The sequence below is a fragment of the Xyrauchen texanus genome, chromosome 12, assembly GCF_025860055.1.
Source record: "Xyrauchen texanus isolate HMW12.3.18 chromosome 12, RBS_HiC_50CHRs, whole genome shotgun sequence".
In the NCBI taxonomy this organism is placed as follows: Eukaryota; Metazoa; Chordata; class Actinopteri; order Cypriniformes; family Catostomidae; genus Xyrauchen; species Xyrauchen texanus.
The window spans coordinates 37,811,034-37,822,757 of NC_068287.1; the positions used below are offsets into that span (position 1 = coordinate 37,811,034).

Sequence of the window (11,724 nt, forward strand, 5' to 3'; positions counted from 1 at the left end):
CTGCGCGTGTTTACGTGAGGCGACTGCTACTCCCGTTTCCTGGCGGAGAAGATGGCGGCTCCTGGACCCGGGGAGTATTTCAGCGTCGGTAGCCATGTCTCCTGCCTCACCTGTCTGGGGCAGCGCTTGCAAGGAGAGGTCGTCGCCTTTGACTACCCGTCCAAGATGTTGACTATGAGTATCCTTTTGTCGCCGCTGCTTGATTCTGAATCGTGTGTATCCACAACTGTAAGAGGCCTGAGCCGCGGGTATGCCAAAGACATTTTCACACGCGGAAAAGTGTCCACTGTGCGTTTGCTTCCGTGTTTAGTGCTTTTTATGTCAGGTGGTGCTGTTTGGAACCGTCGATTGGTTACTAGGTTTTACAGTAGTTCCCTTACAAAGTCAAGACGCTTCGCTGCAACTGAAAATAAATATAATCTGTGAAAACCCGCATTTTGTAGTCAGATGGAATGTAATCCATTTTTTTTATTAGACGACGAATAACGAACACAAAGACAGGAAAGGTTGTGCATATTTAATGTTAATTCATCAAAAAGTGTGGGAACCCTCATTTTAACGCTTTGAACGATGACGTTTTTTTAGCCAGGTCATAGAGTATATCAGAGTCATATGAAGTTGATACAGAGTTGAAAATCATTAAATCACATTGGGAGTGAATGAGAGTGGACGGACTGTCAACTGCAGCATTTCTGCTCTGCCTTACCAGATCTGCGCATGCGTGTTCAGGGGCGTCAGCTAGCCTCTAAGCTAACATCCCAGGTTCTTTGCCTGCATACAGTGTCAGGCATTTCGATTTGGTTTGTCATGTGCTCAGATAAAATTTACCCAAGCCAATGCCCCATTTTTGGTGTCTACTCGCAATTAAGTTTGGGTCATCAAGAGCTCCCTGTGGATTTCTTGCTAACCTGCTGTGCTGCCTTTGCTGTGCAACGTTCAAATAATAGTCACTATCAAAATATCTTAGCAGAAAACCCTTGCTATAGTGTAATTAATGAAGACTAGGATTTTGTCAAACCTTTTCTAGATGTTAGCTTAGCCAATTATTGCACCAGTTTACCTTTGCCTGGATGGTCATTTTAAACATTACCAAATTTAAAACCATTGCAGTCCCTTGTTTTAGAATGTTAATTAGTATTAATTAATTGTGCCAATGATCTATTTTGCTTGCGTTGTATCAACATTGCATTGATCAACTTTTATCATCATTTTTAGTTGATGTATGAATATTTTGTGGATGTATGAAGTCAATTCCTGTCAAGTTCACACAGTTGTCCTTGAGGAATAAACCACACATGTAGTTCATCACCTTAACTATGAACATGTTCAACTAAGACTGACAACCAGAAAGTGTACTTGTCTTAATTACATTACATCAAATGTAATGACATAAATCAAATATCTTTATTGTCACACAACCATTTACACTCCGCTGAACATGTATGTACAGTATAGAATACACATACATTATATATATATATATATATATATATATATATATATATATATATATATATATAAAATATACAGTAGGTTGTATTGTGCTGTATTTACATTCAGGTTGTCAGTTGATAGTGTGTTGCCAGTGTGTTGTTAAGAGAGAAAATAAGTTATGACAGTCCAGTGTAAGATTAATAAAGTGCAGTGCTGATGTATATTGATTGTGAGAGATCAAGAGTCTGATTGATTGGGGGAGAAGCTGTCATGAAGTCTGCTGGTGCGGGTCCTGATGGTAATCTGGGGTACTGGGCATTTTCCCGGTGGGCCGACGCACTTTGGGGCCGATCAGGGGTGGACTGGCCATCGGGAGAACTGGGACTAAGCTGAAATGAGCCGCCGCGATATGCAGAATGGGCCACAAAACGGCACCGTGATATGCCGAAGGGAGCTGCGATATGCAGAAAAGGACAGCGAGTTGGAGTTTCATGGACTGACTGTTGGGCAACGTTTGTGAGTCAGAGGGACATAGATTTGATCCAGGCTATTATAAACACGCTTACGAGGAATATATATGAGTGCTCCACAGGAAGAAAACAGATTTGCATAAGTTTCCTGAGGTTTGTGAATCAAATCTGTTTAAATGAGATATCCAAAAATGTACAGACAACATATATTTTTATTGATATTTGCCTTTTTAATCATTAAACAAGAAAGTTAACAGTTAAGGGTATGTGGGACCTTTTAAGTGAGATTGTGCTGCACACTGGTCTATTAATGTGGTAACACAATAAAACATGACACCAAGATGTGAAATAAATCTCCATTGTGCATAAAAAACTGAAACGCTCACTTGAGGTGGGTATTTATTTTTAATTTTTTTCAAGTGAAGTGGTTTTTATTGACGTTTCAACCATATACAGTTAGTACAGTACACAGCGAAACGAGACAACGTTCCTCCAGGACCATGGTGCTACATAGGACAAACACAGAACCACATGAGACTACACAACTAAATAAAATACCTATATAAAGTGCATGTGCAAACGTGTGCAAAAAGTACGGGACAGTACAAGAAATTTCTGACAATGAACAGGACAATAGGCACAGTGAGAGACTGTGCACAGTACACAGTAGTGCAAAAAGATTACAGTTTCTAAAAACATAACATACTATGAGGTAGTGTTCTATGCACACAGACGGCAGGAGGGTAAAGAGTTTGTGTGAGGGGTGTGTGTGGTCTTCCACCATGCTGGTTGCTTTGCGGATACAATGTTTTTTGTAAATGTCTTTGATGGAGGGAATAGAGACCCCGATGATCTTCTCAGCTGTCCTCACTATCCTCTGCAGGGCTTTGCAGTCCGAAACGGTGCAAGTCCCAAACCAGGCAGTGATGCAGCTGCTCAGGATGCTCTCAATAGTCCCTCTATAGAATGTAGTGAGGATGGGGGGTGGGAGATGTGCTTTCCTCAGCCTTCGAAGAAAGTAGAGATGCTGCTGGGCTTTCTTGGTGATAGAGCTGGTGTTGAGGGACCAGGTGAGGTTCTCCGCCAGGTGAACACCAAAGAATTTGGTGCTCTTGACGATCTCCACAGAGGAGCCGTCGATGTTCAGCGGAGAGTGTTCACCTTGTGCTCTCCTAAAGTTAACAACCATCTCTTTTGTTTTGTCGACATTCAGGGACAGGTTGTTTGCTCTACACCGGTCCGTTAGCCGCTGCATCTCCTCTCTGTATGCTGACTCGTCATTCTTGCTGATGAGACCCACCACGGTCGTGTCATCTGCGAACTTGACAATGTGGTTTGAGCTGTGCATTGCTGCACAGTTGTGAGTCAGCAGAGTGAACAGCAGTGGACTGAGCACACAGCCCTGGGGGGCCCCAGTGCTCAGTGTGGTGGTGGTGGAGCTGCTGTTCCCGATCCGGACTGACTGAGGTCTCCCAGTCAGGAAGTCCAGGATTCAGTTGCAGAGGGAGGTGTCCAGGCCCAGCAGGTTCAGCTTTCCAATCAGGTGCTGTGGAATTATCGTGTTGAATGCTGAGCTGAAATCTATGAACAGCATTCGGACCTAAGAGTCCTTTTTGTCTAGGTGGGTGAGGGCCAGATGGAGGGTTGTGGCGATGGCGTAAACTCGTTTGGACAATACGCAAACTGCAGTGGGTCTAATGAGGGGGCCAGCTGGGTCTTAATGTGCTTCATGACGAGCCCCTCAAAGCACTTCATGATGATTGGTGTGAGTGCGACGGGACGGTAGTCGTTGAGGCAGGACACTCAAGACGTTTTTGGCATGGGGATGATGGTGGTGGCCTTGAAGCACATTGGAACGATGGCGCTGCTCAGAGAGATGTTGATGATGTTGGTAAGAACATCTGCTAGCTGGTTTGCACATCCTATGAGCACTCTGCCAGGAATGTTGTCTGGTCCAGCAGCCTTCCGTGTGTTGACTAAGTAGAGTTTTCCTTACATCAGCCGTGGTAAGACAGAGCACCTGGTCGTTGGGGGAGGGGTGGTCTTCCTCGCCACCACGTCATTCTGCACTTCAAACCGAGCGTAGAAGTCGTTCAGCGCATCTGGAAGAGAGGCATCTTTGTCACAGGCAACTGATGTTGTCCTGTAGCTGGTGATGGCCTGGATGCCCTGCCACATGCGCCGCGTGTCACAGCTGTCGTGGAAGTGACTGGATTCTCTGGGCGTGTGTGCGCTTTGCCTCTCTGATTGCCCGGGACAGTTTGGCCCTAGCTGTTCTTGGAATGCCTTATCGCCTGCTCTGAAGGCGGAGTCTCTGGTCCTCAGCAGCGTGTGCACCTCCGCAGTCATCCACGGCTTCTGGTTGGAGCGTGTGATGATGGTCTTGGAGAAAGTGACATCATCAATGCACTTGCTGATGTAGCTGGTCACTGATGCTGTGTATTCCTCCAAGTTGGTAGAATCGCCATATGTTGCAGCCTCCCTGAACATGTGCCAGTCACTATACTCAAAACAGTCCTGAAGAGCAGAGATGGCTCCTACTGGCCAGGTTTTCACCTGCTTCTGAAGCAGTTTTGTGCATCTGACGAGCGGTCTGTATGCTGGAATTAACATAACAGAGATGTGGTCTAAGTAGCCGTGTTTGTGTAAACAAGATCAAGTACGTTCGCCTCTCTCGTTGCAAAGTCCACATACTGATGGAATTTAGGGAGCACTGTCTTGAGATTCGCATGGTTGAAATCTCCGGCGACAATAAACAGTCCGTCAGGGTGAGCGTTCTGCAGTTCACTCATAGCCCCATACAGTTCACAGAGCGCTTCCTTGGCGTTAGCGCTGGGAGGAATGTAAACTCTGGTTATGCAAACAGTGGTGAATTCCCGTGGTAAATAAAAAGGTCTGCATCTAACAGTCACAAGCTCCAACAGCGATGAACAGTAACTAGAGACTAGCATGGAGTTCTTGCACCATTCCGTGTTGATGTGAACATACAAGCCACCACCGCGAGTCTTACCGCAGAGAGCTGTATTTCTGTCGGCACGAAACGAGGCGAGCCCGTCTAGCTGAATGGCGGCATCCGGAACTCTGTTGCTGAGACACGTCTCCGTGAAAACAAAGATGCAGCAGTCTCTAAACTCACGCTGTGTAGCCTGCTGGAGTCGGATATAGTCCAGTTTATTGTCCACGGAGCAAACATTTGAGAGCAGGATAGACTGGAGAGCCGGCCGGCTAGGGTTTGTTTTTAGCCTAGCATGCTAAAACACACCGCTTACGACGTCCTCTCCCCCGGACACCGACATCAAGCGACGCCGAGGACTGGAGGCCTGGTCTCCGCAGCAAGCAGAGGACGTGTAGCGCCTCCTGCAGGTCATCATGCATCTTGGTTTTTGCATGAGTCTTATATTTCAGTAGTGTCTGGTGATGTTAAACACTAACACCGGTTGCTCCGATGTCCATGTGCCGCAATTTGGATCCGGAGTGGCCGCTGCGTGCTACCGTGCCGCCAGCTTGGATCAAAGATTTTTTGATAAGAAGAAATGCACATAATGGAAACCCATTTACCAAATAAACTCTACTGAATGTATTAGGAAAACCAGATGCGCATCAAAACATTATTGCATCTGAAATGTTGCTCTGGTCATCCTGAAATAACTGTGTCTAGAAAATAGAGGTCGAAATGTGAAGTGCTTTCGCTTCCAAGAGACAAAGATCTCTACAGTGTTTTGTCTGTGTGCTGTGAGTATTTTATTAATAAGAGTCACAGTGGCTACAATTTCTCCAGAAGTGACTATTTTGTCCTTTTGGACACATGGAATTGGAAGCACTGCTTAATACACGTTGTTTTGGCGATATTTTGTTTTTTTGCATGAATTAAATTCACAACTTGTGTATAATGATTTGCTCTACATGAGATTTAAGTGTTGTTTAATAATGAGGTTTTTTAGTTAATGGTCTGCCTTTTGTGTTGCTGAATGTTGTCATCATTCTCAGTGCTTTAAACATCCGCCACGTGCCTGGAGTCAGTAGGCTTAAGGAATGACGAATTGGCTGACATCGCTAGCTTGCTGTTTTGATTTTCTGCTTTCTGGTTTAAGCATTAGGAAAAACCTTTTATATACTGTAATGCAACTTCGAAAACATCAGCCTACCCAAATCTGCTTGTTTTACAATTCACTATTTGCCATCTCCCCTCTCTGTTTTGTGTGCTTTTATGTGGGTTTGAAGACAGGGCATTTCATGAAGAATCAAATGCATGCGAGCGTCCAAAAGTGTGGTTACTCATTTCACTTGCTAAGGGGACGTTTTCGAAGAGTAGAATATTCTCATGATTCTAAATTCTGAAATAATTATGATTGGGTTTGATGTCAAGTAGAGTTGAATATAGGCCATATCTATTTGCGCTGTCACTCTGTAAGCTGCCTTCACCTGGAAGCCTTGACACTCATCTCCTTAGTGACAGACAAGCATGTATTTTTATTATGTCTGTTAACATGAGAGGCAAACAACAACACTGGAGTGGACATCAGTGCACGTAAATTGTGGGTAATGGCTGACATACAGCATTGATCCCACATAATACCCCAGAATGCTTCCTGCCTAGGGGCATATGTCTGCCTATGTCATTGCTGTTTTTTGTTACTTTCTGTATACTGTTTTGATAATTACACCAAACAGCTGTATGGTGCCTTGACTGCCATCATCAGAATGTACCCCTTCCAGTGGTAAACCCAATGTTTGCGATGTGGTTCTGGTTAACTTGGCCTACGTGTCAGAAGTGGACCTAATCAATGACCGTGCTGAAACACCTCCACCTTTAGCAACTCTCAATTTTAACAAGGTAAGCTCAAAATATGATCCACATTTGGTCATCAGAACTCCATAATAATGACTCCATATGTTATATTTCTCTTTTTATTTTGCTTTTGCCATTTCTGCCTCTGTGTAGCTTGTGAATAGAGCACGGTCGGAAAAGGAAGACAAGTTGTCACAAGCTTATGCGATTAGTGCTGGTGTCTCTGTGGAGGGCCAACAGCTGTTCCAGACCATTCATAAAACGTAAGTAGGACTCAAATTGGAGTGATGTTAACTGAGATTGATGGGCTGACTTTATTTGGCTTGAATAACCTTGTATATTCTTTGGACCTCTCACCCAATGATCCTATCACACTAATTGAAACTAAGTTATGTTGAGTAGCATATGTTGGTTTAGATGGTGGTTTAGTCCACAGCATCTTAGATAAAACAATATTTCCAATCCATTTTTATCCCTTTTGTCTGAACCTGCAGCATCAAAGACTGCAAATGGCAGGAGAAAAATATCATAGTGATGGAAGATGTGGTCATCAGTCCTCCATACCAAGTGGACAACTGTAAAGGCAAAGAGGGCAGCGCTTTGAGCCATGTGCGGAAAATAGTAAGTTGTAACACTGCACTCCAACAATTATTAAAAATTAATTACTAAAATACCTGGTTTGGATAAGTGATCAGCCCCCTATTAGTAGCCGTTACAAACTTGCTCAGGTCACCTTTTCAGGTCACCAATCACCTTACAGATTACATACCTGACTAATTGGCACCCATCTAACATCAATTGTTGTGGTTTTAATTACTTCATAATAAAACTGGCTTTTCCATGAGGATTCCATTACTAGTAGTGCTTGGCAATGAATTCAAGAATTCTCCATTGTTGGAAAGATGCTTTCAAAAGGACTCCGGGATAAATTTGTGTTAGGATAAGGGTAAAAAAAAAAAAAAAGATTTAAAATGCTTTAACTACCCCCGAGTACTGTTCAGGGCATTATTAAGAAGTGAAAAGTGCATTGCACCACCAAAACCATGTATAGATCAGGCTGTCCATCCAAATTATATGACCATGCCAGGAGGATATTTATCAGGGAAGCTATCAAGAGCCCAAAGGCAACTTTGAAGGATTTACAAGCCCTTATGGCTGAGATTGATTGGTCTATGCATGTGATAACAATCTCCCAAGCTTTACACAAAGCTGGCCTGTATGGCGGTTGTTTCTCTTCAGTTGAATGGGCAATTTGTCAGGATTGAAGGAAAAATAGATGCTGCCATGTGCATCCAAATTATTGAGGAAAATCACAATGCAGTGGCTTAAGAATAGGAAAGTCAAAGTCCTTGAATGGCCAATTAAGAGCCCTGACCTAAATTCAATCGAAAAACAGTGGATGGATTTGAAGAGAGCAATGGCCGCTCAACCTGCAATTTGACTGAACTCAAACAATTCTGCAAGGAATAATGGGCAAATATTCCCCAATCTAGGTGGGTGATACTAGTCGACATATCCAAACAGACTGATGGCTGTCATTAAAGAATATGGTGGCTCTATGAAGTATTAAATCCAGGGGTATGATAATTTTTCAAACCCTGTTATTCTAATAAATTTATAGAACAGTTGCCCTTTTTTTTTTTTCTGTTACTAGAATGTTGTAAGGCACAATTTGTAAATATAGCTGACAATAATATATATATATATATATATATATTTCTTTTTTTTAATGGGTTTTGATTTTAGGCTGTAAGTCAAAAAGTGACAATGCTGAAGGGGTATGATGATTTTCTGTTAGCAATGTATATGCTAAGGTACCACTTAAATTTTACACCATTATCTTTCAGCAGTTATTTGTATTTAAACAATTTTTGACTCATGTGCGCAGGGGCATATCCACATTTTCGTCCAACCAAATCAAATGCCTTCTATAACGAGACCTAACTACTTCCCTATAAATAGCTGTGGGCATAAACTAAACGTTGTCTATATAAAAAAGAACAAGCCTTTCGATATATCCCACTCCAATTTCTTGTTTTAGCATTGAATTATAAGATAATAGTTCATCAAATCCAAATAAGAGTTCTAACAGGTGTGATTTTTCTGCCTTGCTGACCCTCTACTCTCCATCGACAGGTGGAAAAACATTTTCGAGATGTGGAGAGCCAAAAATCAGTGCAGCATTCACAGCAAGCACAACAAACACAGAAGGACTGTGCTTTATTGTCGTGAGCATGGGCTCTTTGAGAGGAAACACTATGCTGACTAAGTGTTTTTTTTATTTTTTATTTCATTAATATTTTCTGATGTTTTGTTTTTTACCAATTGCCAGACACATAGCTGATACTCAGCAATTTTGAGAAGGAATTATGGTTCTAGACATCAAAAAAGAAAATCTGCTCACTCTGATAAAAGAAAGAGGAAAAGAGTGCTGTGTGCTTTCATTAAATATTATTATATTTAGAAAAGTTCTCATTCAACAAAATGACTCGCTAAACCTCAATGTATTTTTTTTTTCTCTCCCTTTTTCAACTTGGCTACTTATTCATTTCAATTTGATTAACCACCAAACAAAATATTTTTCCACTTCAAATATTTTTTGTATATATATATCTATATATATAAGTAAATAAGTAAAACTGTATAACTTTTTATTTCCATGGCAGCACGTACATTTTTTTTTTTTTTTTTTTTAGCTGTGACTGATACAATGTGAGCATTGTTGCTTATGTAGGTAAGGGCTGAAGAAGCTGTGTGGGCAATTGAATTGCACTTATCTACCCAACATTTACTTTTCAAGTCTACAACACAATCTTATTTTTACTGACAGCTGAAGGAGATACACTCTTGAGTACTGTATTCATGCTTCCAGTTTATAAGTAGAACAACATCTTTACATTCATCTCCAGGGGCAGTTGACAATAATGGAAAGCCAACACTAGGGAAATACAATTGGCAGTATATGATGTTGTCATTTTCTTCCATATTGGTCCTGTACTTGCCATTTTAAATACCTCTTCCATATTGGGACCATTTTCTAAGATGCAATGTTTGTAGATTTATTGTAATTTTTTTTTTTAAATGCATCCAAATGCAGTGACGGATAAGAGACTTGCACCTCTCTTTGACTTCCACGCATTCCTTCATACTCCAACAATGGTGATTTTTATTTAGATGTGACTCATATCTTGCTCGTCTCTCACAACGGGACTGGTCTCTTTTCTGAATGGGAATCTTTGTAATCACCTTTTTTGGAAAAAGGAAACGTTAAAGTGATATCTTGCCATGTTAAGAGACTGGGACATGGGCGGCAGTGGCTCAAAGCCGAAATCCTCCCCATCCCAGCCTCGTAGCCTGATGGAGGCTCTAGCAGTGGCGCTAAGCTGTGACTGGCATCCACGTTGACGTACCAATTTATATTGCTTTGTGTTAACGGGGTTGCTGTTCACCTATAGGTTTCTTTTGCAGTATTTTATTTTGAATTTTTAAATAGTAATGAAGAAATAAAAAAGACGAACCTGTTGTTGTTGTTTAATTGTTATTTATATTTTATGTGCAATTTAACTGTTATTATAATGTTCTTTATTTAATATTTATTACTACCTGTTTCTAAAAATGATCTGTCCATATTTGAAAGTGTTTTTTGAAACCTATTCTGTGAAAACTTAACTAAAAAAAAAAAACAAAGAATTTGAGTCAACATAAAAAGGCAACCAGCTGCAAAGCATATTTGAGTTTTCAAAATTGAATGCCCTTCAGTATTGTCAGCTGTTGAATGTCACAGAACAACTGACCATACTGAACAGAAATCAGGGCATTAAATACACAAAAACTAATGAGAACATTAAACACAGGTGAGGAACAATGAGGGACAGCTGGCAGTGATAAGAGCAGGGAATTATGGGACGTGTAGTCCGGGAACAGATGACAGGGGAGAAACACAGGGCAGACAACAGTGAATCGTGACATGCATTCACATTTTTTGCTCAAATACTACAGCCAGTTTCACACATCGAACAATGCAGCAGTACAAAATAAACTATAACTCATGCTGATTTGATCGAGGATAAGGATTGTTGCATGTTTTTGGAATTGGTTTTTTCACATACAGCAATCATAAATATAGTTAAGCACATATTTCCTTTGGAGGCTTTGGTCGTAGTATGTATAAATAAATAAATAAAGTAGGCATGAAAACAAAACTAAAAGTAAGTACCTTGCATATAACTGTGTAAATGCATTCACAAGATTTCACATTTGATTTGTATATCTCTCTTCTTGTAATAAGAAATGCCTTTCCCCTACTGCTTTAATCTTGTGATGTTTAAAACTTCTATGGTCAAAAAGGATATCAAATTCATTTCCCTACTGTTGTCTATCTAAACCCCCAGAGGCACTCAATCTCTGCAGCTGTAGTCAAATGATTACACGTCAATTAATGTGCATGACTCCTCAAGCACTCTGATTAAACTTTCAAATCAGTTTAATGATACAGATTTATTGTGAGCTCTAATGCATAAAATAGGGAAGCCTGCTGCATAATTACATCATCTTTATCTGAGAGCACAAAATATTTTTGGCAAACTTCATTGAAGAAATGTAATCATACAAATAAGGCAAGATCAAAAATGATTCCGTGCCCAACAAATATCAATATTTTATCTGCAGGCAACATTGTACTCACTGAACAGAGTTGGGTTAAACCACTGGATTTTAGCAGATGTGTGTAGAGTTTTATTTGGGCAAGGAAAGTGAAGATATCCTGGTCACAGTGTTTGGTGACATATGGTGCTTTCACTGACAGTGGCATCATCAGATTACCCCGGTACTTAAAAAAGGGACAGGCATATACCCCTTGGAGGGAAATACCAAGTTGAATTCATATGGCCGATTAGACCCTTTTTGATCTTTTCTGTCTGACTGAACCACAAGTATACATAGTGAATATGGACTTTAATCCTTGTAATTTGTTTGTATTTAAACAAAATACACAAACTAGACCTGGGGTGTCAAATGCAGTTCCTAATTAAC

The 11,724-nt window shown here is 41.0% G+C and overlaps 1 protein-coding gene across 1 annotated transcript; it reads left to right on the forward strand.

Moving 5' to 3' along the window:
- The first annotated feature begins 24 nt into the window (after window positions 1-24).
- Window positions 25-10,209, forward strand: LOC127653171 (protein LSM12 homolog B). Its single transcript, XM_052139745.1, has 5 exons — window positions 25-178; window positions 6,605-6,738; window positions 6,847-6,956; window positions 7,188-7,314; window positions 8,830-10,209. The coding sequence occupies exons 1-5, from the start codon at window positions 52-54 to the stop codon at window positions 8,923-8,925; spliced, it is 594 nt and encodes a 197-aa protein (XP_051995705.1). The 5' UTR covers window positions 25-51; the 3' UTR covers window positions 8,926-10,209.
- Window positions 10,210-11,724: the final 1,515 nt, after the last annotated feature.

What these genes read in the sequence shown, in the direction of transcription:
- LOC127653171 (XM_052139745.1), top strand. Translation starts at nt 52, where the DNA reads ATGGCGGCTCCTGGACCCGGGGAGTATTTCAGCGTCGGTAGCCATGTC. An exon ending in CAACTCTCAATTTTAACAAG is followed by an intron (nt 6,739 to 6,846) that starts GTAAGCTCAAAA and finishes GCCTCTGTGTAG; the next exon opens with CTTGTGAATAGAGCACGGTC. An exon ending in TTCCAGACCATTCATAAAAC is followed by an intron (nt 6,957 to 7,187) that starts GTAAGTAGGACT and finishes CTGAACCTGCAG; the next exon opens with CATCAAAGACTGCAAATGGC.